Source organism: Marmota monax, unplaced genomic scaffold (assembly GCF_021218885.2).
Source record: "Marmota monax isolate L192 unplaced genomic scaffold, Marmota_monax_Labrador192_F-V1.1 WCK01_AAM20220418_F8-fsc00041, whole genome shotgun sequence".
In the NCBI taxonomy this organism is placed as follows: Eukaryota; Metazoa; Chordata; class Mammalia; order Rodentia; family Sciuridae; genus Marmota; species Marmota monax.
Genome location: NW_026695238.1, coordinates 17,134,206 through 17,161,292, shown reverse-complemented (window position 1 = coordinate 17,161,292; position 27,087 = coordinate 17,134,206). Strand labels below are relative to the sequence as shown.

General features: G+C 54.9%; 1 protein-coding gene across 13 annotated transcripts in view; it reads right to left on the bottom strand.

Annotated features, from left to right (window-relative positions):
• Window positions 1–27,087, bottom strand: part of Agap1 (ArfGAP with GTPase domain, ankyrin repeat and PH domain 1) — a 488,301-nt gene that overhangs the window by 273,293 nt on the left and 187,921 nt on the right. For all 13 annotated transcript variants that reach the window (XM_058577558.1, XM_058577559.1, XM_058577560.1 and 10 more), the window contains 3 exons: window positions 26,589–26,674; window positions 22,883–23,024; window positions 17,658–17,792 (listed from right to left, as the gene is read on the bottom strand). In XM_058577558.1, coding sequence (XP_058433541.1) covers window positions 17,658–17,792; window positions 22,883–23,024; window positions 26,589–26,674 — 363 coding nt within the window. The remainder of the gene's footprint in view (window positions 1–17,657; window positions 17,793–22,882; window positions 23,025–26,588; window positions 26,675–27,087) is intronic.

The following is a 27,087-nucleotide window of genomic DNA, read 5'->3' as shown; positions in this document are numbered from 1 at the left end:
AGGTTTGGGAAAAGGGGTCGAGCGGTGCTGATCCCGACGGGTGCACAGGTTTGCCCAGCAGAGCAGGCCTTTTAGGCCAGGAGAGGGCATGGCAGCTCCATGTGCCCAGGGACAGGTGTGCACGGGGAAGGAGAGGGACCGTAGGTTGCCGGCCCTGTGGGGAGGGCTCCACGTTGGCTCATTGGCGTTCTCTGCTCACTCCCACCTGGCATCGTGCCCTGGCTGGACTGCAGCTTAGAGAGGGAGAGACTCCTCAGGGGTGGGGTTCCAGGCCCTGCCCACTGCCACCTGCCTAACACACTGGCCTTCAACGGAGGAGCCCTGGGTGGGAGGGGCTCGCGGCCAAACACTCACTTGGGAACCACTGTGGTGGGTGCTGTGGAGCCATCGAAGGCTCCTGATCAGGAAAGAGCCTCAGCTGACCTCTGCCACAGGCGAGAGCAACGGAGCTGCAGCAGGGCCACCTGAGTGGCCACAGAAGGTGGGAGACTGGCCAACGGTCCTGGGGAGACACGAGGAGGCCTGGGCCTCTGAATGGGAGTGGGGTGGGGGGAGGCTGGTGGACAGGAGGCAGGACCCCCGTGCAGGATGCTGACAGAGCAGCCCACCTCCTCCTCCATCACCTTACTACACCAGTGTCATGGAGCAGTCACCGTACGTCACACACTGGAACCCAGATTTTCAAACATCCATTTCTGACTTTGCTGATTAAGTAAAACCACTTCTTCAGTGGAGGGTCTCACATCTCGCCAGCAAAACAGCAGCCTCCTGAGTCGTGCCACATCCTGGGTCCACAATTCTCCAGGGAAGCACGGAGGGCAATTCTCAGGCAGGAGCCCAGGAACAGTGACACCCAGAGGCCTAAAAGAAACACACTAACCAGGTGCAGCCCTTAACCCAGCGATTCAGGGGGCTGAGGCAGGAGGATCACAAGTTTGAGGCCAGCCTGGGAGACTTAGCAAGACTGTCACAAAACAAAAGGGCTGGGTGTGTAGCTCAGTGACAAAGCACCTGCCTAGCATGTGTGAGGCCCTGGGTCCCATTCCTGGCACCGCAAACAAAAAAGGAAAAAAATCCACAGACGGTCTTCAAATGAGCTCTTGTGCTTCCCCTGTGGGACAGCACCTCCTCGAAAAGTTTATGTCATGAATTCCTGAAGTTCCTTTCCAACAGGGTTCTGTCTTTGAAATACCTCGGGAGGCCAATGGCCTGATTCCCTGCATATAAAGACTTCAGGACAAAGTACAGGCTCCTCCCTCCTCCCAGGTCCCCGGAGCAAACCTGGAGTGGCCAAGCACAAGGGTACCTAGGTGCAGGGCTTCCGGGAGCTCGCCAGGGCAGGGGAGGGCCGTGACACTTCTTGGCGGCCACCAGATCTTGAGTATGCGTCTCTCGTGAGAAGTGAGAAACCCGGGTGGCGGAGGACTGCAGAGGAATCCCTGTGAAGCTCTGTGGCCGCTCGCCCGTTCCTCCACGAGGCCCTGATGACAGTTGGGTCTGGCTCCCCCAGAAAGGCCTCTCTACGCCCACAACCCAAGAGAACAGCTGTCCTTCTGCCCCTAACGAAGGTCTTACTTTTGCTGATTAAAAATGCCGAGACGGTGTTTTCAGCCACCAGGGCACCAAACACAGGCTACATCAATGTGAATCTCCCCTTGTTGGGGGCGACCCACCCCACAGGGAACCTGTGCCAAACAATGCTCAGCTACAGCTGGGGACGTGCCAGGGAATTCAGCCCCGGCTCAGCTGGCAGGACCCGCAGGCTCTGGTCCCTCCTGGCCACATCACTGCCGTCCCCACCAGGCTGCTGGTAGACCAGGTGGCCGGCGGCGCCCACATTGACACCAGCCATCTATTTTTATCACCACACCTTGAAGGTTCTCTCGATTTCTCCCAGAATTTACAAGCAGGGGATCCTTCCCACAAAGAAATAAATTGAACTCTAAAGGAAGCTGTTCTCCCAAATGAATGCCCTTACATGTCAATGTGGGCCACCAAGGGGGTGGCCTCGCAAGTCCAGCGCAGCGTGTGAGCAGGTGCCGGTGCCCACCCCCTCGCCTGGTCTAGCTGGGTCTTCTCATTGCTGAAATCTCCCTCCTGTCTGGATTCTCTTCTGCAGGATGAAGAACCGCCCACAGCCACGGGGCCTTTTCCCCCTCCAGCCCCACTGGAAATACCAAGCAACTCACCAGAAGACTGGCAGAATGGGGGTGCCGCCCAGCTCCAGGTGGCCTGCTGGGGCGGAGGGAACTGGGAGCCGCTCCACAACTGTTTTAATTACTGCACTCACACCTAGCTCTCCTTGTGAGCGTGGGCTTCATCTCCATTTTAAACTACATCTCTCAGTCCTCCACTGCTTTACTATCAGCGATTCTTAGGCTCCTGCACTCAAAGGTTTTGGTTCTTGGTTCTGACTTTTCCTGCAGCCTGTCTGTCACACCCAAACCCACCCTGGCTTGGGGAGTTGCCCACGGGACAGGAGGGGAGCCTCCCGCCCCCAGCATGGGCCCATGTGAATTCTTTTCCAGACTTCATTCAGGTAGTTTGCCCACAGAGCTGGATATTTAATTGCAGGATACTGTATCAATGATGAGCAAGTTGAGGAAATTTAGAGTTCTTCAGAGCAGTCGTGACATTATTGACAACTGTCTACCGGTCCTCTTTATTTTTGCTAAGGCTCCCGAAAAAAAAAATCAGCCGAACTGGCCAGGCTACAGGAAGAGATGGTGGTCTTCAAGCTGGGAAAAAAGTGATCTCAATGAATGTTGGAAGTATTTATGCGAAGGGCTGTGGGGACGAGAAAGGAAAGCAGAGGAGCTCAATTAGTGAACACACTGCGCTTGTGCCAGGAGAGGAGGCCCCGCCACGTGGGAACGTGAATGGAGGAGGGAGAATGGTCAGCCCTCAGCAGGCCCAGCCAGTGTTGATGAAGGAGCAGGTGCTGTTACGTCAAGGGATCAGAACTCACAGTGAGCCGACTTGCTTTCCAGCACACGGGGACATGTGCAGCTACAAAGGGCTTGGTGGCTTTCCTCCTGTGTCCTAGCAAGTCAGGACACAGCCATTCAGTGTGTCTGTGGACATGTGAACAATAAGGGCCTAGAGGTCTGTGAACTCTTTGGGACAGAGGGGACCAGCTCCCACCCCAGCAAGGCTCTACCTGCAGGCCGACCGCAGGTGCCTAGGGCAAGCTCTGCTGTGGACACGGTGTCTTACGCCCCTCCCTGGATTTGAAGAGGTCTGTCACCACAGGCCGTCCCAGGAAGGGCCTGAGAGAAGGCATCTCTAGCGCCCAGCCAGGTGAACCGAGGCGGGCCAGGTGGAGTCACACAGGAGGAGGTTCTGCCACCCAGCCTGGCATGAGTCTTCCTGGGCCACTGTCATGAGTGCTGGTTCCCGGGTAGTTGAGTGACACCTGAGGTGAAGTCGCAGGAAGACACTGCCTCCTGCAGTCACACACCTCCCCACGATACCTCCTCCACGATTCAGTGACGCTGCCTTCCCGGAAGTAAGTGGAGAGTGCGTCAAGAGAAATTGGGGGTTTCTCAGTGGGTCCCAAGTTAGGAAGTCACGGGAGCATCTGGGCTCAGAGATGCTTTGTTTGCTTCAACTGTTTTCTAAATCAAACTGTTAATCCCACCTGAGCTTTGCCTCCGGTCCCTCTGAGGAACCGGTTTCAAGTACCACACTGTCTGAAGCACACAGTCCTGCACTGCCCACCTAGGGGACAGGAGACACGAGCTGGTGGCCAGCTTTGTCCTTGTGCAAACATCAGAGTGCACTAACACAAACCAAGACCGAGAGGCCACCTCTGTCAACATTCTGCCACGGACCGAGACGTCACTATGCTCTGCAGGACTATAGAAAGGCCCAAAGACAGAATATGACAGCTAGTGAGGCTGGCACAAGGACATGTTCCGACCCTTACAGCCAAGAATTTTTCTCAGTGGTCTGCCAAATCAATCACGAATTTATTAATTTTATGTATTTATTAATCTTTTTGCAATGCTGGGGATGAACCCAAGGCCTCACAGTGCAAGGCAGTGCGTACCACAGCTGCACCCCCGACTGCTATACCCCCAGCAGGGCGGTTCCTGCTCTGGAAAGGGGTGGGGCAGCTGCTGTGCTCAGAGGCACTACAGGAGCTGAGAGCAGGTTTGGGCCAGTGCCAGAAAGACCTGAGGGTAAATCCTTTGCCACCACTGGACAGGGAGGAAGTTCAGTGGCACCCAGCCAGGGCGCTGACATGTGCCAGGGTACTCTGTGAACACCTGCCCAAGAGGGACCCGGTCAGCACAGGCCAAGGTGCTGGTCTAACCACCGCCTTTCTCCCTGCTGTGCATGAAGCACCTAACAAGGTTTCTCACATGTGTAATGGATTCTTGCACGTACAGATTCACAAAAGGGACTGGGCTGTCCGAGGCCATGGCAGAGGGAGAAGATACAGTGGCACGGGCAGGGTCTCAAGACGTTCCATCAGGGAGAGACAGGAGGAGGAGGACCCTCTGGAGGACAAGGAACAGTGATCTACAAAAGCAAGAGCAGGAGGGTCTGGGGTCCCAGAGGGAGAAGGTGAAAGGCAAGGGCAACCGCACCTACCACAGTGATGGGGAGGGGGGGAGGGACGATGGCAGGGGGGGGGAACGGAGGGGGGGCAGGGCAGCTGGATGAAGCTGCTGAGGCTGGTGACAGATGAGCCAAGGAGAGGCAAGTAGGCATCAAGGGCAACAGCCCCCTTCGTGTGCAAGATGTTACTGACCACAATGAGAGCAACAGTGGAAAGTTCCAGAAAAGCCAGTGTTCTCACAGCCACTTTGCATGCCTGAGCTTCTTGGGCACTAGCCCTCTGCAGGCTGGGGCCACCCCCCAGGAAGACAGGACCAACCAGGAGAAAAGGCTCTGGCCCCTTCCTTCCACACACGACGGCCACAGGGCTCAGGCTCCTCCGCTCTCCAGGCTGCTGCCTGGTCCTCATGGGTCTCTCCATCCATGCCAGGCTCCAGGGCAGGTCCCGGGGCTCCCAGGGGTATGTCCTGCTCCCAGGTTGTATGTGTGCAGATGGAGCCCAGTGCAGTCTCAGGCTCCTCAGGTGTGTCTCCCCCTCAGGCTGTGCCATGGACGCAGCACTCTCCCGTGGCACTCTAGTGGGACGGGCACTCCTCCAGGACCCTCCTGGCCACCTTGCCTCTTTGGCTTCCCGTGGCTGCTCTCTCAGCCCTCACAAAGCTGGTGGCTTCAAACATGTATTCTCCCATGTTCTGGAGCCCCAAGCCCCAGATCTTTCCCACCTGCCTGGAACCGGGTGTCGGCAGGGCTGTGCTCTGAGGGTCTGGGGGCAGCCTGCTTCTTGCTCTCCCAGCAGGGCTCAAACTGTGGCCCGTTGCAGGCCTCAGGGCCAGCGTCTTCACACCTCTGCACTCACCTGAGGTCGCCTCCTCTGGTAAGGGGACGTGACTGCCTTTAGGAGCAGGTGGATGATCTAGAAGAGGATCCCCACCCACACACCTCCCCTAATTACATCTGCAGAGACCCCGCCCAGCCACGTCAGGTGCCTTCTCGGGTCCCAGAGATCATGACACGGACCACATTGGGACACCTATCTGCCCACTAGGCAGCCTTGGTGCATGGGCCAGGTAATCCTGAGGCTCTGGACCTGAGACTAACCCTCTGGAAACTATGGTAAAAGCACTGGGTAGCGCTTCTTCTAAATCCATCAGCACTTAGGAAAGCTTTAACAAGAGTCGGAGTGACCTAAGTGTTCTCAGAGGTGTCCTTCAAGGTAAGCTATTTTCCTTAAATCTTCTAACATCAGACTTTATTCTTGGGTAAATATCTACAAAAAAAACTTAGGGATGAATCTTTATAAAATCTGGCTGAGTTTCGTAATCTGTCAGCCAAAAGGGGTCTGGGCCTAGAGCCCACCAGGTGCTCTGGACTTCTGACAAATGTATGCACTTAACAACATCAACTCCACCATTTCCAAGGAGAAACCCAATAACGAGGGTGGGACTCCCCTGTCATCCTGGCTGCTGGCTTCTTGTGGTGAAGTCTACCTGGAAGCCACCTTGTACCACACAGTTCCCTGGTGACCGGGGATGCAGGAGAGGTGGCCAGGACAGACTAACGTCCACCTGCACATGGAAGAGGGCACTGCAGCCCCCACCTGGATCTCTCCCTCCCACAGCACCTCCTCCTGCACCCCCCTGGCAGGCCCATCGGATCTGCATGGCAGGAACCCACACTGCCGTGGGGTACAGATGAGGTCAGGAGGGGACCCTTCTGCTACTGCAGCCCTCGAAACACCTGTGAAGTGAATCCGTGAAGGGTCTCAGGCTCAGGCTGCTGGCTCTGGGGCCTGTCGATCCATGGCAGCAGCTGCCAGCTAGAGAGGGAGGCTATGAAGTCATAAAAATATAGGTTTTAGAGGAAATTACAAAACACAGAAATTACTCTGAGGTCTTTTTAAAGCAAGTTATTGAAAAGGATATAAAATAAGTCCCAAATTATATTTTTAAAATATTGAAAACCGACTAGGAAGGGCATTTATGATAAGTTGTTAGTTGTCCCTCGCCTGTGGGTCAGAGTAATTTTTATTGGCTTCTTCATAGTTTTCTGCATTTTTCCAAAAATGTCAATCAAAAAAATATGTAAATAGATAATGACATGTACATAAAGGCGTATTTTATTAAAAATAAGTTTGATCCATAACTTCAAAATGCAAAAGCCCACGGAAGGGATCCGACAGTGTGCCAGCAGCTGAAGGGAACACCCCTGGCTTCCCCGCAGAGAACTCACTGTGGACTCGCTAGCCGCCTCTGCTGTGTGCCTCCCCGACAAGCCAAACCAGGGACAAGCCAAGCCAGGGACAAACCAAGCCAGCGACAAGCCAGGGGGCGAGCCGCAGCCTGTGTCCCCCAGCGACCAGGTGAGAGGCAGCACAGGGCCCTGTCCTTGTGTGGCCGCCTTCCTGCAACCTCCCAGTGACAAGGAGGCTTCACAGCAGTCAGGTTAATTATGCAGTATGCGGCAAAGGCTGCCTTCCTATATCACTTAATTTCCTCGAGAGCTTCCTAATTGTCCTCATCTCACACAGCGGCGTGAACTGGAACTACTGTTTGTGTTTCTCTAGTAACCATTTGGGGAGAGAGCCTGCCGAGGAAGGAGGACAGAAAACCAAAGAGTGGTGCTGGCCACGCTCTCTCCTGTGCAAGTCTGGTTCGAGCCAGTGATGCGCTGCGGCATTCTGCAAAGGGAGAAGATGAGGCCAGCCAACACGGGGAGGAGAAGGGACACGTGGAGAAGATATACGTGTGGCTGGTTTTCCTAAAGGACAGGCCAGGCTGCCTGAGGGCAGGTGAGTGGGGACCATGCCACCCACCACGGAGGCCTGGAGCGCTGCTCTTGGTGGGTGCTGTGCTGGGCACTAGGGAGAGCAAAACACACTCATGCCTGGTCCCCGCCGCAGCAGTGAGGCAGTGTCACAGGAGCTGCAAGATATGCACCTGGCCCAGGGAAGCACCGTGTCCAGGATCCAATGCCACCAATCTCTAATCTGATCCTAGGGTGACTTCTGCTCCATTTCATTTGAATTGCACGGGTCACCAGGGACTGTGCTGAGGTCTGTAATCAGGAATCACACTCTTTCTTGATCCTTGTTTTTTCAAACTGAACTGGTGCAGCAGACTTTTCTTCCTCCATTAGAAAGTGATCCAGTTAAGAGAGAGAGCCAGGTGCTCTGGCTGAACTGGACACTGCCCCTGACAGGCTGAACCCTCCCTGTCCATGCAGGATGTGAGGGCCCGGATGAAACTGTCGACCACTCACGATCCTAGGAGTGTGTGCAACCCAACTGCACTGCAGTGCTGTGTTCCCCTTCTGCAGAGGCAAAGCACACACCTGTACTCCCCTGAAGCTGAACGCAGCCATTTACTGAAGGCAACTAGAACGCTTGCTACATAGGCCACTCTGCCCGTGCAGGACACCTGGAACATCCTCATGTTCAGGGGTGGACAAAGGGCCCTCCCTGGGCGCTAACGCCGCCCAGAGAGCCACCCTCTTACAGGGGAGTCACTCTCCACACTGATGAAATGACTAGCTCATGTTCTCATGACATTCTGGCCAAACTTTTATGACCTCAATGACTAAAAGCTGCTTTTTATGAGCAAAATGTATTTGCTTTTTTATAGAATGTGGATATGCCACCTCAAAGTATTCTGATAAAAGGAATCTAGTTGATGAAAGATATTTACTTTCTAATTGGATGTATTTCTTATTTGAGGGGCTGACAGTCCCATTTTACAAATAAAAAAGGGTCAAGGTTTTCTGATCTGAGGTGCGGGTTTCTGAAATTCCACAGGACTTCATGCAGTGGAAGAACATGCAGGGGTAAAAGCAAAAAAATAAATGATTCTGTCCCTTGTCCCCTCTCTGTCCACACGTCAGACTGAAAGGAGGTCAGTCCACAGCCCTGGGAGCAGAAAGAGGCAGGGCCAGCTAGAGCGGCCCAGGGCAGCACTCCCACCTGCTCAGACTCGAGGATGCAGACCCTTCTCAAGCACCTGGCTGACACAGCAGCCAGTGGAAGGCTTCAGAGGTTCTATTAAAAGAGAACAATGGACAAAATAATAAGTCTATGTTCCACTCCGGAACAGAATATCTTCTGCCAAATTTTGATTCTTCTCAAAAGTTGCTTGCAGGTCAAAAAGGAAGAAGGAATTATGTTCCTTTAACCATAGAACATATAATTTCATCTTTATTTTGTTCTCATTCCAATGAATGAAACTTTTTTACTTCTGCATTTGTGGGATGCTGATCCAGTACTTCACACACTTTATGAAGTGTGTCTTATTACAGGTCTAAATGGTCTCTTAAACCAGCGTTAGTTTTATTATGTCAGTATTCTCCATGGTGACAGTAAAAGGAAAAAAATTAGTGGAATGAGAATAACCCATAGGTGTGCATTTGATGCCCCCTGGTGGCAGCACGCCACATTGCAGGAGTATTTGAAGGCCTGTCTTAGCGGCCTGGCCACAGATGGAAAGGCCAACTACCCACCTCTTTGGTGAAGAACAGTGCCCACTAGGGAACCTTAGGGAAGCCGCCCATGTTCACCGAGTGCTGCATTTGGCTAACACCGGTGTTATAAGGCTTACATTTACTAAAAGCAGTTTGGTTCAAGTATCGGGTTTTAAAATGTGATCCAGGGAGGGGTGGGGCACAGCTCAGTGGTAAGAGCTAGCCCAGCATGTGTGAGGCTCTAGGCTCAATCCCCAGAACCGCAAAAAGAAACGGTCATCAAGGCTTTTACATGTAACATTTATAAATAGGCCAAACTGTTCAACCAGGAGATACAGACCTAAACCCTAGCCTCTGCTTTGCTACCACACAAGCCGACCGGGACAGTCTCACAGGAGAAGAAGGCTGCAAGTCCTTCAGCTCTAAAGTCCTGCCAATCTGCAGGTGAGGCAGGGATCAAATTTAAATGCAGGCACTACCCACTTATCAGTTACTAGCAGAGTCTTGCTCCCTAGCTTCCAGGTAACTGTGCTGGTGGCCAATATTTTCTCTTACAGTTGACCTACAAAATTAAATATGAGGGATTTTCCTAAAGTTCTGAAATTCATAGACCACAACGTCCACCTTGAACCACAGCTGTACTTGGGAGTGCAGGCAGCCTCTCCTGCAGAAGCAGACATGGGCCAGGCCAGGGGCTGCGGGGCTCTCCTTGGGGGGAGTCACACAGCCTACGCAGGCAGCGCTGAGGACCCGGAGGTCCTGCCCCACCTGGCTGACACTGCAGCAGGAAGCCAGGCGACCCCTTGGCAAACCTGCTGGAGTGCTCTTCTTCTAGACTGCTGGACATGTGTCTGAGCACAAGCTTGCGGACACACGTTCCCACCGAGGGGTCCAGCCTTGTGGGCAGCCACAGCTGTACTGGTCCTGGGGCAGCCACCAGAGTCGGGAAGCAGAGCAGTGCCCATGCGCTCCCCACCATGTCCATCCTGGGAGGGGTCTCTGGCCAGCGAGGGAAGGACAGAGCACTAAAGAGGCCCATTTAGGCTCCCAACCTGCACTTTTCATGGCAGGGACTCCCGGGGAGACATCCCAGTGCTGGCACTCCAGACGTGGACTAACCTGGCGAGATGTCATGCTCACCAAATGGGGGTGTGCTTCCGGTGGCTGGGAGTCACCGGCCTGGGTTAAGGGGCAGGCCCCACCCAAAGCCTGTCCAGATGGACATTATGGAAACAAAACATCCCATATTTGTGGCTGTGGCCACCAGAATGTGCTTCGTAACCACAGCACCCTGGCCCTCCTCTGGGCAGTTTGGAGCCCTTCAGAGCCAGGAGCTGCGGAGCCAGGGGAGGACCAAACCCAGAGAACTGGGTCTCGCTTCTCTCTGATGCCCCCAGAGTGTTCTCCACCCCAGGTATCTACCGTGAGCTTGGCAAAGCAGCACATCAGTAAAGCCCCCTCAGAGGAGCCGGAGGAGCCAGAGAGGGCTCCACTTCCTCTATCGCCGCTCGCCTCCAAAGCTCCCAGCCCCACACAGACCTCTGGGCCAGCTCTGTGCCATCTGTGCTCCAGGAGCCACGCCCTGTCAGCCTTGGCAGACCAACTGAGGAACGCACAGGCCCCCTGCAGGTACAGCAAGGACAGCCTGGCCTCACGTGCCACCTCTGGGCCCAGGCCTTTCCCCAGCAGACGGGTGTCTCTCGCCGTGACAACTGGCCGAGGGGGTGAGCTTGTTTCCACGTTAAGAGAAGCCTACAGATGTTTTTCTTCATTTATAAACCAATAAGGATTTTAAACTAAAAATACACAGCGTGGGCCAGGTGCAGGGAAGGACAGCTGCAGGAGGACACCTGAACTGGACAGGCCTTCGATGGCAGTTGGACACCATGGATCAAAAAAGCCTTAACACTGCACAAGTCCCTGACCAACTCGGCCATCTCACTTGTAGAGAGGTCCCTAAGGAACAGGCCGGGGAGGGAGACAGGCTGTCAGGGAAGAGGGCCATGCAGAAAGCGCCTGCGCACCTGCCGCTCTCCTCACTGGAATGATTTCCCAGGACCTCACTTGCTCCTCCAAGTTTCCCCGAGGCATTCCTCTGTTAGACAGGTCAGTCCACCTTCACTGTGGGCTGCCTGCACCAGGGCGAAGGCTAACAGGGTGTTCTGACCTGCACCACACCTCAGCAGCTCTGGTCTGCACGTGCCTAGCACCCCAGATTCCAGACCCTGCCTTAGGGACACTGACCATTTCCCCCAGCCTGACCCCTCACTGTACTCCAGCCAGGCTCACCCCGAGAACCACACAAGAGATTCTGTCAGAGGACTTCACCACCCACAAGGGCCACCTCTCTGCAGGTGCTGACCACTCTCTCATGAACTGAACAAGTTCAGGGCCGCGGACCTCAACCTTTGCAGGTACTCCTCAGTGAATGGCAAAAGGATGGATCCGTACTCCTTAAGGGAAAAAATGTCACCAACCACGGGCTTCCAAGAAGCTGGGAGAAAACTCCCCACGCCCCTAAGTTTTTGATCAGAGACTCTGTGGAGGGCTAAGTAGGTCAAAACGTACATCAGCACTTAATCATGTTAAAAACATTAGAAAGAACAGAATGCCATACCATTATGAACAGATTATGAACAAAAATAAAAGCCATTTGTATGCATTAATGATACATCAAGCTAATTCAAGCTGGCTGAAGCCATTAGGGAAGAATCCTGGGGCAACACAGTTACGATGCGCGTGCAGGCGCGTGTTATAATAACCATTTTCTATGTCATTGATAAAATTAATTCTGTGAGCCGAAGAGACGAGTCTTAACACGGAAATCAAAACAGAGAGCATTTACTAATAGTTGCTTAATGACCTAACTCTGGCGGCGGGAGAGTTAATTCGGGCACTTCCGTGCACACGTGAGCTTCGATGCACATTCTGTATTTCCACCAGAGGTGCACAGCATGAGAGATTCCAGACGGGGGTGGAAACGGCCAGAGCAGACCAGAGCCCCCATTCCCACACCACGAGATGCCTGCTCCCTGCTCCTGATTCTGCATAATGACAGTGACCTGAAGTGAGACGTGAAGCCGCGTCTTCCTGTGGTCTCTGAGAGGATGGGTCAACGGGCTTTCCGTCGATGGAACAAATGCCTCACCATCAACTGATAAAGAGAAAAGGTGCATTTGGCTCACAGCTTTGGAGGCTCCGGTCCCTGGACCTCACTGCTGTGGGCCAGTGGCGAGGCCCCACCTGGTGTGAGGCCGGGGGCCGGGGTTGCTGTTGACCTGGTGGCCAGGATGTGCGTGAGGGCGAAGCATCCTCTCCACTGACCTCAAGACCCTCCAGGGCGCACCCCGTCCCCCAGTCTTGACCCCTGGGCACCTGAGGTACCTGAAGACCAACAACAGCAGAGTCAAACACCTTCCCAGCACCCTCAGCGCTCGCTCCCCCAACCGCCCTTAGGGCAGCAGCTGCAGCGGGTGGGTCTGGGTCTCCCTGCTGATGAGGACAATCCCCACCCAGACCCTGGGTGGGCGGTTTCAGGCAGATCAACTGCTAAGGAGGAAAGAATTCCTCCCTAGAAGCCTGGCCTCGGGCTGGGGTGGCGGCTCAGAGGCAGAGCTGGCCTACCAGGTGTGAGGGACAGGGTCTGACCCTCAGCACCACACACAAAAAAAATATTGGGTCCACCTATAAATAAAGAATAAATAGTAAAAAAAAAAAGCCTGGCCTCTGGGTCCACTGAGCAGCCAACAGAGCAGAGGTGGAAGGGGCCACCTGAAGGAGACGGCGGAGCTCATGGAGCAATGGGAAGTGACCAGAGGAACCCCCCTCACAGCACCGGAGTTTTCACCTCAGACAGACGCGCCAACGAGTCCCGGAGACCTGGGGCAGCCTGGAGACCACTTCCATCCTAACACACGCAGCCTTCCTGGGGCTCCGAGCCGGGGCCTGGCTCCTGGGTAAACGTGCTGCACAGCAACGCAACTGGGAGGAATTCTGAGCCCGAACTTTCCTCAAAAAATACTAAATGAAAAACTTCTTAACACATGGTTTTGCACACAGAAAGGGGTTCTGTCGCTGACGCTTCAGTTGTTTGAACCCTGTTATATGAGACATCCTTCACATTAACCGAGTTTGAAGATGCACCAGGAGCACGGGCAACGCCACGTTTTCTAAAAGCAGTCACTCTACACACGCAGGCACCCCCCAACGGACAGGAGGGTGACGGCACAGAGGCCACACACACCTGCCCAACACCAGGCAAGGCCCCCGCAACTGGGGGGAGATGGGGAGCCCTGGGCAGGCATGGCGTCTCGCAGGTTCTAACTCCCACTGGGTTCCACCCTGTGAGGAGCTACCCGCCCTGACAGGACACCAGTGGTGGCAGCCCATGGATGACCACAGCAGGGCGGCCCTCAAAGCAGGACGAGCGCCATCTCAACGTTGGGACCGGAACGTACCCTTTTCCCTCCCAACTTGACGTCACCACACACGCACTAGTGAGCCTCACACAGGAGTGCCTTTCTTCAGGTCACCTTCATTTTTAGAAAGCCCTCTGACAAGGTGTGACCCAGGCGACCCCGGTTCACAGGGTCCTAAAAAAAGGCACCCACCCACCTGTCCTGGGAAGTCTCAGAGACACAACTTTTCCATGCAGAGCGGGCAGTGAGTGCTGGACAGAGAGGGCATGGCCAGCGATGGGCACGGGTGGACAGTGAAGGGCGCAGGCAAAGCCCAAAGTGCTGGCTCCCAGATACAGGCCACACTGCGTGCCTGAGGGAAGCCACACTGTGTGCCTGGGGGAAGCCGATGCCTCAGGGCAGCTACCAGCTGCATAATGGGCCTGATGAAAGAGCTATTCTCCTACACTGGAAGCCCTTACCCACCACTCAAACATGAGTCATCAGACATGATAAAGGACTGCTAACAGCTGCTTAGTGATGCACTAGTCCCCCTCACTGTACTAAAGGCCACACAGGCACTCATGGGTGGCATGTTTTCAAAGGTAAAAAAAAAAATCTTTTTGTGGGGGGGGGGTACTGGAGATTGAACTCAGGGGTACTGACCACTGAGCCACATCCCCAGCTCTATTTTGTATTTTTTTATTTAGAGACAGGGTCTCACTGAGTTGCTTTGCACCTTGCTTTTGCTTTGAACTCACGGAAGAAAATCTTATTTTTGAAATAAGGTTGTAACACACATACATTCTAATTTAACTTTTCACAAAATAAATGAGCAAAACAATAGCAACAAAAACAAACACTACGATGGGCCACCATCCCAGTGAGAACCAGGCGGTCGTGTGAAGATCACAGCAGGCCTAAGTGACACGTCCCTTAGTAGCATGAACAAAGGACTGAAGCGTCAGCAGAACCCAGTCCTGACCCCACACGACGGCTGCTCTTAATGATGCTCTAGCACATGCAATTAGGTGGCACAAACAGGCTTGTTGGTGCAGCCACCTTGGTTCTGGACGCTCCTATAATGAGGTCTGAGCAGCTGCGGATACTGAGTGTGAAGCAGAACCCTTTGTGTGCTAGGATCCCAATCTCTGTGATCAAAGGAAGGAGAGAAAACCAAGGCTCCAAATTGTCCCATAGTCTCAGGAGTGTCCTGCACCCTCTCCGGCTTGGGCTCTCGATCAGCATACGGATCACCAGGCAGGGGCCAAATCCAATGGAATGGCTGCTTAAAGACTGCTTTTCCAGAACGGCAATCGCAGCATAATCATAACCAGCTGGGGTGAAGGGTTGCAAGATCGGCACAGACTTTCCAGAATGGGGATCACTTCCGGATACTTGCCATGCACCGCAGGATGCACACCCGCCTGTCAAAGGAACCCCCGGTGAGTGTGAAACGGGCACTGGCCAGGGGCACACAGAACCCCTCTCACCCTGGTGACCCAGTCCAAGTGCTCTTCTGACCTGAGCAACTGTTCCACCCTAGGAGGAAAGGCTTCCTGTAGGAGGCCACTAGGACTGGCCGTGGAGACCATTAAGCCATCCGATGACCACTGTACTGCACCTTTCACATGGATCATGACCTGGCGCAACAACCATGGTCAGGGCAAGACTGCACCTGGGTTGTCCCACTGCCCCGTGGACATGAGCTGAGGAAGGTGAGCGCTAAAGTTCCAGCAGAGCACGTCTTAGAACAGCGATGGGCAACAAGCGCTCTGAACTGAGATTTCACAAGTGTTCACAATCTTCAGAGTACTCACCCAAGTATTAAGTTCTACACACAACCGACGCCAGGATGTGTAATAGAACAACCCATACATAAAACAGCACCGCTGCCAGGCACCGTGGCACATGCCCGAGATCCCAGCCACGCGGGAGGCTGAGGTAGGAGCACGGCAAGTTCAAGGCCAGCCTCGGCAATTCAGTGAGACCCTGAATAAAAAATAGAAAAGGGCCAGGGATGTGGCCAGACAACAGCATGGTCCCCCGAGCACAGCATGACTCGAGGGTCTCTGGGAATGATGGGTGGTAGGGACGCTTTCCTTTGTCTTGACAAACTGGCCTTTGGAACTCTCCTCTCCCCCCGGCCAGCACCCTACCTGAAGACGCCAGTGAAGTGCTTCCTGTGCAGGCAACTGCCAGGCAGGCCTCAGCATTCTGGGGTGCTATGGCCTTCAGGTCTGCATCCCCCAAAACTGTCATGCTGGAACCCTGGCCCCAGCGTGGGGGCCGGCAGGTGGGCCTCTGGGAGGTGATCAGGGCTGGAGGGTGGAGCCCTCGTGGGTGGGAGGAGTGTGCAGGTGGGGATGGCAGCGAGCTTGCCACCTCTCACTGCTCTCTGTGAGGACACTAGAGGGCCACCAGAAAGAGAGCCCTCCCCTGCCCCAGATCAGCCACACCTCCACCTCGGACATCCAGCTTCCAGACCTGAGAGAGATCTTTGTGGTTTCAGACCTCAGTCCATGGTCACCTGCTACAGCAGCCAGAATGGACCAAGACACGGTGTTTAGCGGGGAAGCCCTGTAATCTCACTATTCCCTGGCATTAACTTTACGATACTTCAGGAAATAAAGGAAAATTCACATTGATAACCACCATAAATGTAAGAAGTAATCGTAGAAGAGAATAAACTGACCCACAAGTCATCTCTGATCACCTGCGCCAGGGACCAGACCTGCAGAAGGTCTGCTGCACCACTTGGCGCTCTGTCTTAGGCCGAGAGGGCCGAGCCCGCCAAGCCTGCTGAGCCCCAGACGGGCGTGGCCGCGCGTCAAGAAAGCCCACGCAGAGTGGCCAGCCAGGCGCAGCTCTGGGCTCTTCCTCTCCACCCGCCACATGAGCTCAGACAGTAACCAAACCCTGTCGGAGACACCTCTCGGGAGCCCAGCACTCCCTCGGTGGTTCTTCCCAGGCCTCTAAGGTTCGTGGAGCCGCAAACACCAAGTGACTTGGGGCTGTGAGGGCTTCACACAAAGGCTGCTGCCCACAGGACACATTCCTGGCAGGGCCGGCTGCAGAGTGGGCAGGGGAGGACAGGGGGACCCCAGGGGCTCTGAGCTCCTTCTCAGGGGAGTCCAGCTTCTTCAGAATGGGCACTGGGAGAGGTGATGAGGAACCGTGAGCCAGGAAGGGTGCAACGGGACCAATGTGCTAAAAAGGAGGTGAGAGGCAGAGTTGGAGAGGAGCCTGGCTGCAATGAGTGCGAGGGAACGCGAACCTGAGACCCTGCCTTGCTACAGCAGGGGAGTGTGGCACTCCTTCGGGCTCACCCGCAACGGAGCTGGAGAGCCGAGCGGGGCCCGCAGCCCACTCTGGGGCCGGAGGGCCAGTGCAGACACTGTGACAGAGCTGACGGGGTCAAGAGGCCTCGATGACCTCCGCACAGCCCAGGAGGCCCTCAAGGGTCCAGGCCTGGCTGGCCCACTCTGCGACAATCCCATCACACCAGAACAGGAGGTACAGACATGTTTCTCCTGGTTTAAACCAGGAGTGGGGGGGGGGGGCCCGGGACTGAATTCCCAAGACATCATCAGAAATGGAACCCCGGCCCAGGGCACCCTCCTCAAGACTGTAACTCCATGAGAACCTTCCCCAGACCTTCTGACCCCAGAGCCGGAGACCACCCCATGTCATACTCCAGCTCATAACTGACACCTGGCACCCCCTTGTGGACATGAGTGTGACCCCTGGGAGAACCCAAAAGCTCCTCCGGGATACTCCCATCTGACTTGTGGCTGCCCCTGCAAGTGGGAGATTGAAAATCAAATGCAATGGCGTCCACGGGTCTAAGTGCTGGACCTCGGGCAGGCCCTGAGTGGCCCAAACCTGACTCTTCTCTCAGCTTAGGTTTCTGAAAGCCCAATTAAAGCCCTTCCCTAAAGACAGGCCTGGAGGCACAATGAGCGCTCACATGGGAAATTGGCCCATCGCAGGCTGACGGAGCCCGAGAACTGCTACCAGCCAGCAGAGGTTCGCCCACCCAGGAGGGTGAGAACGCGACACAGAACCCACCCCAGGGCCGTCTTCAGGCAGGCGACTTCCTCTCGCTCCTGAGCACACCACTGACAGCGAAACAGAAGGGGAGTCACCTCTGTCCCCTTGCTGGGCCTGTCACCACTCATGGGCAGAGCCTGTTCTGGAGTGGCACCTGGGTCGCAGAGCTACCAGAGTCTCGGTGGCACTTACCGTCCTGAAAGACCCGCTCCACGTTGAGCCCGTAGGTGGCACACGTCTCGTAGTATGTGCACCTCTTGAGGTCGTTGGAGAGCTTCCGCGCTCTGGCGTCATCGATGACCCGCGGGTTCGTGGAACTTATGGCATCTGGAACAGAAGACCAGAGAGTGACAGCACAGTGACAATGTACACGGACGGCTGGCGGGTCTGTGACTTCAGGTGCCGGCATGGCTCAAAGCACACTGACCAAGAACCTGCGTCTTGAAGACAGTTTACCCCAAAATATCAGCTCGAACCCCAGCGCGCCCGTCGCCCTGGCTAGGAGCTCGTGCTACAGGAGAGCTGCTACGCGGGAACAGAACCGCGGTCCAGAAGGGCAGGAGGTAGGCGCAAGAGGGACGAACAGCTTCAGAGGAACACACCGAGAACCCAGAGGCCACGCCACCTTCCATGTGACAGCGTCCACGAACAATGCTCCCGCTCCGGGGGTGGCCCTTTGACCACTCTCCCACTGGGTCAGTGTTTACTGGCCCCTGCTAGGTGCCTGGACCTGCTCTACCATGGAGACTCTGTGTGTTCCCGCAGCGACATTCTAGACGGCCAGAAGCAGGGACGACTAGGGGTGTAACGGCCGCCGTGGGGGCCACCTGAGGCAGTTCAGGAGCCCCTGGGGTTGGTTGGTTGGTTTAATTCTTTTTAGTTGTTGAGGAACCTTTGTTTTATTTACCTGTGGTGCTGAAAATCGAACCCATGCCTCACACAAGCTAGGCAAGTGCTCTGCCACCGAGCCACAGCCCAGCCCGACCCTGTGATTCTAATGAAGCCACTAGGAAGGCACACCTGGCGGAGGCGGGTGGCCCGACACCCGTGGAGGGAGAGCACCCACACGCCCAGGAAGGTGCGGGGTGGGGGCGGAGGGGGGGGCAGCAGGGCCTGCGGGCTGCCTTGAGGTCTGGCTCTCAGGCTCGGAAGTGGAGAGCAATGTAAGGTGGTGTGAGCCACTCAGGGTCACAGAGAGTTGGAGGGTACCTGTGGCATCAGCTCCTGCGGGATGTGGGGTGGGGGCTGAGCAGCAAACAGAGCTGTCGTCTCCTGCCCCCCCCCCCCACCGCTAAGAAACACCTGCTTTCTTCAGCCCTGCCATCAAGCCTGGCACCCAGCAGGGTCCGCATACTCGGGGCCACTGAGTGCGCGTAGGAGGTGACTGCTCTGTGTCAGAGCCGGTTAGGTAACCCGCACTTTTTCAGGGGGTTGCGTGCTCTTATGCTAAGGAAAGCAACTGAGCACTCTCTAAGCGAAGCCACCAGGGGGTTGTCAACCAGCAGAGCAACCACACACAAGCCCTACAAAAGCTGGAGCCCTGTCTGCTTGGTGTGGAAAGTGCATGTGAAGTGTAAGAACAAGACATGGAGAGGAAGCAGGTCATCCATTTCCCCCCCCTCTCTCTCCTCTGTCCCTATTTTACTCTTTAGTCCTGTGGAATAAGTTTGACCTGAGACTGGTAGGTAAACACCAGAGCATGAGTCAGGACGCGGCTCAACAGAGCCGCTCCATGACATTCCCCAGGTGTTGGGCGTGGAGTAACAGGACACCTCCGCCTATCTTCTTGTCTTGTAGATTAGAAAATCTGACTTGCATTGCACCACGTGTAAGGAAAATGGGGGGAAGGTTAGAAACTGCAACTTGAGGTGAGGTCCCAGAGCACCCATCCAGGATCCCATGCTGGGACCCAGCATTCCACATCCCCTAGTCCTGGGTGAAGGACCGGCTCCACCTCCCTGTCACCTGCCCGTACAGGTGCACCAAGCCCACCTGGGACCTCTCGACCACACTGCATGGCTCGGTCTCATCCTAGGCTCGTTTCTCATTCCACTTTAACCCTGCAGCTTTGCGCAGACCTGGCTTCCTCCTCCTGTCTATCTAATCAGCAAGTCTTTAAAACACGTTCTGCTTAGCAAGCACCAGGCAGCCCTGGCTCAGCCACGGCCCTGTGCACACACAGTTCCTCACCTCCCATGCCCAGTGCCCGTCCCCCTGGACCTCCCAGACCTTGCAGCCTGGGCCAATGAGCAGAGTTCTTCCTGGGTTCCTTCCCCGCCCCAAATCCCCACCTCTGAAGCCACTTACCCCAACCTGCAGGGCGGAAGCTTCAGGCCCTCGCGCACCACCTTTCCTGTTTGGTCTCTTGCACAGCACTGCGAATGCACAGGCTTCAGAGACTGGGGTGCACAGCAGCCTCGGGAGCCCACGCTCGCCCCAGCCTTCTTCACCCAGGCCCCAGGTGCTGGCCATTGGTGAGGTGGGTGAAGAAGCAGAGGGCCTCAGGTGAGCCACAGCCCTAACTTTTCTGTACATCTGGGGTGTGGCTGGGCTAAGGAGAACAGAGCTAAAGTGAGACAGGAGCCTCTTGAGTGCCCAAGCTCCCCTCCAGAGGGCCACCCTGGACAAGGCTCCTCGCTCGGTGCCCACCTGTGGCTTCAAGCCCAGGACTTCTGCTCCGTGAGAGCTGCTTCAGTCTCTGGTGGCTGTCCTCAGCCACCTCCACGGACCCAGATGACCTGGGGGAGGCACAGATGATCCCTTCTCAGCTAGGGAAGGCAGCTCAAAGGAACAGACTTATCCCCAGGCACAGTGGCAGAGAGGGATGAGCTTCTGCCAGCCCAAACAGGGCCTCACTAAGCCGCCGTACGTTGAAATACAAGGAACAGCAGCAGCCACTATCAGACACTCATCATGTGTCCACTGGCACACCGAGTGCCCTCCATGAATTCCTGTCCACCCTGCCAGAGCCCCGACAAGCTGTGTTTCAGGCCACCGGGTCACGGCAGATCATGTCGAAGGGTGTGTGTCCCCAAAACCTGCGTCTCACTTCACTCTATTTCACTCCACCAGCAGAAACACTGGTTTGTGTGCAAAGGACACACGCACCGACTCCGAGCCTTCCAGCCCGGCCTGGGAACCTAAGTGCCTCAAGCCTGCAGCCAGGAGGCAGCTGAGTCCTAAACACAAGCCTCCCCAAACTGAGTGGCCTCCAGTTGACTGCTCAGACACACCGTGGCGAGCCTCGGGAGCAGCTCATCTCCTCCCCTTCAAGGTAGCTTTAAGCAGAGCCTCCTTGAGATGAGCACCACTTCACACAGGTCAGGCACCTCGGATATGCCAGCACTGCATGCTGTCATCCCTCGGCGGCCACGGGGGTAGGTTCCAGGACCTCCCAGGACACCAACACTCACCGGTGCCCTGGGCCTTCACTGACACAGCGCAGCACCTGTGCAGAGCCCAGGCATCCTCCTGCGTGCCTCTGGTTGTCTCTGGAGAACTCACGGTGCCCAAAGCAGGGTGAGTGCCACAGAAACAGCTGCTACACTGAGGTGTTTAGGGCACAGTGGCAAGGTAAGTCTGTATGTGTCCAGGACAGATGAAATTTCAAAAAAATAATTTCGATCCACAGTTGGTTGAATCGTGGATTTGGAACCCAGAGAGTGATGGGCACTGCTAAGAACCCAGAGCTGTGGAAGGCACAGGGGGAGAGGCCGAGACAGCAGAGGGAGACCACTGGGACACAGGAAGGGGCCAAGTGGGAGGGGGCCTGGGGACAGGGAAGGTGCTAGGCAGTAAGTGTGACCCAACTACGCTAGATGCGTGTACAGATATGCCACAGCGACGCCCACTATGTCGTCATCAACACGCACCAATAAAAACAGAACCCAGGGCTTCTTCCAGGCATGTCCTTGTCTCCCAGGGACCACTAGAGGGTGCTGCAGGCATGAAGAAGCTCTTCCATCTGGTTTTAGGCCCAAACGGCCTCTTGCTCTGAAGGTTTCACTAATGAGCCCTCTGGCCATTACAAGTGCCAACTCTAACCTTTCTCACCAGCACACTGAGAAGTGCCCTGGGATTAGGGCACGCCACTCCAGCTACTCACATGCCCTTCACCGTGACCTGGCGAGAAGACGTGGGTCGGGGCACTGCTGAGCTCGCTCTCACACCTCACCCAGGGAAGCACACAGCACGTTCCTGAACGGTCACACTGGTGCTGCCCAACTGGAGCCTGACATGGGTGCGTGAAGGCACATGTACCCGCTGGTTCCAAAGGCAGTGCCAACAGCAGGCCACACACCACAAAGGAAGGGGATTCGAGTCGCTTGATGTGAGCACTTTTAAAATCCCCTGTGTGTCTGACAAAGCCGTTTAGAGTGAGCTTCATCTGATGGGTAAAAAGAAGCCACGGGCCGCCTCACTCGGGCCCCAGAGCAGCACAGCATCTGTGATCAGGAGCAAGGGCGCCGTGTGTGAGTCCACGCAACGGTCCCTTCTCCAAGAGACTAAGGAAATAAGCAGCAGGCCCCCAGTGGCCCCACCCTGCAGGACCACAAGGTGTCAAAAACAAGACGCAGACCATGGGACACTGATAGCCAGGTATCAGAAGTCAAGTATCACTTTATAGGTGCGCTGAGAGCCAAAACAGCCTTGTTTTTATAAGGTAGGGTCTGCTTAGAAATTAATTTATACAACAAAGAATTAAAATATAATATAGAAGGCAAGATAAAATGGATGTTTTCTAAAGCACTCCGGATGTGTGTACGTGATGAGTGTGTTGCCAATCTATGTTGTGTGTAGTATAGATCCATGTTCTGAGTAGTATGTCAGTTCTCTGCATGTGATGTGTGCTTCTCTGGGTTACAGGTATATCTGCTATGTCTAGCGTGTGTTGTACGTATATCTGTGCTGTGTGAACGTCGTATGCTTTGTGTCTGTGTTGTAGGCCCATGCGGGGCACACGCCCTGGGTCCCCACCTGTGTTGTATGTGCTGTTTATGTACCTAGGTTGTGTGTCGACTGTGTGGCTGTACTGTGCATTTTGGGTATATCTGTGTTGCACGCTGTGTCTATATCTATGTAGTCTGTGTACACTGTATGTCGTGTGTGTGCATAGGCGTGTTGCGTGTGTATCTATACTGTGGGTATGCTGTGTATCTGTGTTGTACGTGTATATGTGCCGTGTGTACATCTGGGATGTGTGTTGTCTGTGTGTTGTTCATCTGTGCTGCGTGTGTCACTTGGAGCCTGCTGACGAGCGTCTCCACAGAATCACATCAGGAGTGACAGGTGCACATCAGGGGACCTGCGTGCACTCAGCCCCAGCGCCCTTTCCGCCTCGGCCCACTTTCAGAGTCCTGCACACCACGTGGCAGGTGTAAGCTAGGGAACCTCGGCTAGCCGTGCGGGGCACTCACCCTGGGTCCCCACCAGCACGAGCGGCACCTCGCTGGTGTTGCGGTAGTTGGCCATCCGGCTGTAGTAGTGGTACACGGTCTGGAAACTGATCTCGTCCTCCAGGCTGAAGACAAATATGACAGCGTCCACCCACATAGCGAACTGCGGAGAGAGCGGGTGAGAGCAGGAGCTGGGGGGCTCGTGGGGGGAGAGGGCGCGCGGCGCTGGGCCGTCCAGAGCCCAGAGGCAGGCCAGGAACCGCAGGACGCCCGGATGCCTGTGGTGACTTCATCATTAGGCACCTCTTCGTCCTCCTAAGAGCAGAGCCTCCCTGCTTCCCCAGGAGTGGGACCCTGGTCCTCTTCCCACCAGGCCCCACGTGGGACACAACTGCACCACTGCCCCGTGGATTCCGAGGCCTGGATGCCCACCCTCTGCCCGGCCCAGCAAGTGCAGCCCTGCACTTAGATGACTAGACCACCTGCCTGGCTTCCTGGGCCTGGAGATGGGCACCGAGGGTGGCCCCGGGCTGTGTCCTACACTGACTCTCCTCTTCAGTCCCTCCAGGGCACCTGGATAGGCTGCCACACTGAGAGGGAGCGCCTCTTCCAGCCCACAGCATGCCCAGGAATCCCCCAGCGCCCCACTGCCCACCACCAGCCACCCATCTATCAGGAAGGGCCTTCATGTGGTGAAGGTCTGCTGCTACCAACTCGGCCAGCACCCTGTAAGTTAATCATTACACATCTGTGAGAAGCCCTCGGCTAGCAAACGCCAGGGGAGGGACTCACCGCTGCCCTTTTATCCTCGTTTTTCCTGCATTCAGCTGGCCCGACACACGTGCTCTTTCTGGGAGACAACACACTGCCAGCCCCCCACCACCTTCTATTGGTACCAACCCCCTCGGGAGGCTGTGTGCCTGGGGGTGCCCCACAGCTACCCCCTCGCACCACTAATGGCACAGCGGCTTCCAGATCCCACCTGTCTGGCACCAAAGTCCCTCCTCTTTCCGAGGGAAAATGAAACAAACCTCCAACATCCTGTTCGTCCTCCCTGAAAGAAACAACAGTCCCTCAGGAAGGTTCCGTGGCTTCTAACACAGGTGGGCAAATTTTCTGTAGGTTAAACTCCGACTCCACTTAAACTGGAAAACTCCTCAGTTACATGTGAAATGTTCACATGATAAAACTTTTAGAAACCCAAGGATCTAACGAAACATACAAAATCAAATAGGAACGTGGAGCAGAGCGTGTGGGCAGGCCTGGGAGGAAGGGCGGATTCCCCTTCTCTCACCTGGAGTGGCGGTCTCCCCTGGGCACCAGCACCGGAGGAGGGCTCGCTGCCCTGAACGGGAGGCTGAGACCCGCTGAATCACAAGGTCCCTGCTCTCCAGGGGGATCACTCTGGCTGCCCCGGTACTCGGCAAATACCCATCCACTCCAACAGCTTCCCCATTAGAAATTGCCACTTTAAAAGAAAAAGGTACCCGTTTACTGGGCGAGTTTCTGCACTACATACGATTACAGAAGCCACAGGAAGCCCTACAACTTCCTTCAAGAGGCCATTATTGTCAGACAGACAACAGGAAGTGACCCAGAACAACGAAGAAATCCGGAATCCGGTCCTATCTTGATACTCCCCTAAAGGAGATCTTTACTTATTCCTGGAGAAAGCGTCTTGTTCTCAGGGAAACTTTAACCCTTTCCCAGTCGGAGGCCAAGGAGACCTACGGGGGTCCTAGCCCTACTCCAGCTTGGTGGGGCTGCAGGAAGCCTCAACCCCACATCCTGGCCCCCAGCCTTGGGGCGAGATCTCAAGAGTGCTGCGCCCCCAGCTGGCCTCAGTGATTCCAGGATACCACCGTGAGGAGCGCAGGCACCCCAGGTGACAAGGTGACAGTGAGCCTGCAGAGGCACAAGAGGAAATAGAGAAGGCAACGGCTTGTGCCATCGTCTCCACTGCTTCCCTTAAAGCAATTCCTCATCTGACTGCGGTGACTAAGAAGGAGACTACTGTTACAACAAATGGCGCTGCATATTCTAGGCATTCTAAACTACATAGAAGATGCGTTTTCCAAGGAGGTTAGAGCAAAGACCTCTCGGGAAAAATTCCACTTGAGACAAAATGCTGGGATTTCTCGGGCTTGCAAGGGGTCGGGGGATATGAAAGCAATAGGCGTGGGCTTCAGAATAAAAGCACAGGGAAAAAAGGCTTTTATTTTTATTTTGGACTTTGGTGTGGGGATTGAACCCAGGACTTTGGGAGTGCCAAGCACACACTCCACCCTGAGCTACACCCCCAGCCCCTCAGGAGCTTCTTAGGGAAAAGGCATCCCTAGTAATGGGTGCTGTGGCTCACTCCACCCCGGGACCTGGCTAGTGCACCCTCCCAGTGTGGCCTGAACTGGGGCACTTGGTGCAGCCGGGGAGCTTCCGAGTCTGGCTCTGCTGACTTCTCTGGAGAGCTCGGCACACCCTGAGGCCACTAAGCCAGCGCTTCTGCAGCATTCCTGTACTTTCTTCAGGGTTTCACACACTGCTAAGGTTGGTTCTCTAAGAACATTCACGTTCTGGGAAAAGCAGGACATGAACCCAGGAGACTTCCACACTCCACCTGCCATTTTCTCCCACATACCAGCTGCTGGAGGCAGCCTGCATCAAGGACAAAGTCCGGTCCTGCCTGCGAAGCTGACCTCCCAAACCTTCAGGATGGCTCTGGCCGCAGCCACACGGGCCAGCCGCTGATGATCCCTAAACAGACACTCAACCTGGCTGCGACCAGCCTCCTGCACCTTCAACACGTGTTCAAGATGTTCCCTTACTGTCACGGAGCACTCACTCATGCTAAGGTGGCAAACTTTTCATTTTTAACCTCTGTGGTCAGATTGTGCCTTATTATTGCAGTTTCGTAGTTTAATTGGCAGCACTCTCTTTCAACGTGGATGCACCCCACAATCACTGGTGTCCAGGGCTGATGGGACAGGGTAACCGTGACATTTCCTCAGCATCCTCACAGTGTTCCCTGCGTGAGGTCCTAGACCTTCAACAACCCCCATGTCCAACATCTCTCACTTTAACCATCCTTATAACTCTATGTTCAGCTTCTCAAGGAGGTAAGTTCAAGATGTCCAAAGGGGGCATCCGTGGTCACTGGCTGTTACTAGCTCTTGCCTCCTTTCCAGCATTTACTGGCAAAATTACGAGGTGGGCAGAACAACACGTGGACAAGGAAACCCAAGAAAGAAGATCTCCATGCTCTTGCCACTTTGCTCCCAGGATTCCCATCTTTCTAAGGAATTAAAAAAAAAAAAAAACACAATATGCTGCAGACCAGTTTTTAGGGGAGACTTGTGTGGGCCAAGAGCTGGAGACACCAACTCCCGAGGTTTACCAGCAGCAGAAAGAAGACTGGCTCCAAGTCTACCCAAATGACTTCCTACACGACCTCAGTGCCTGGAGATCAAACCAGTTAACAGGAAAAAAGAAATAAATAAACCACAGGAACTTCCGGCTGCTATTTCAACAGAACTGACAAATCAGTGCAGATTTTGCTTTTCCTTCCTTCCTAAAAATACAGAATGTGAAAAAAATGGCCCCACAGACTGACTTTTGTGGGTTTCGATGTCTCTCTTTTGGAACGGCATGACCCATTTCTAGAACAGCCTGTCGAATCAGAACCATAGAAGGCAGAAGGCAGAACTGGTTTCAGAGCGCGTGCAGTACTCACCTGCGCCTCTGGGGGGCCCCCTTCATCTCTAATCAGCAGCAGATAGCTTTGTCCATCAACGACAATCTCTTTCTTGAACCTGCCACCTGCCACACACAGAACACCACGTTATAGAGGAAAACAGGGCGGGAGGAGGGCAGACAGACGTGGGCTTCGCTTGTGGAAAAATACACCCTCGGCAGCGGCCTGGGGGCAACTAGCTCTGAGTATCTAGGACTGGATTTCGGAGGTCTCCCACAACCACTGAATTTTAGAACCGAACTCAGATTTTAAAATGTGTCTTTAAGAACCCAAGCACTGTTTGAAGGCACTGTGCCAGGCCAGGCACGCTGGCTGAGAAGTGTGGGATTTTTTTGTAGTCTTTATATGTAAATTCAGAAATTCTCTCTCACTGGGAAACAGAGAACACCAAAATTGTCATTCTCTTGTTGGGTTCACAAGACAGACAAATTTTTCATGCTTGACAGCTGCCTCGTCCACAAAGTACCGCTAAGTTCAG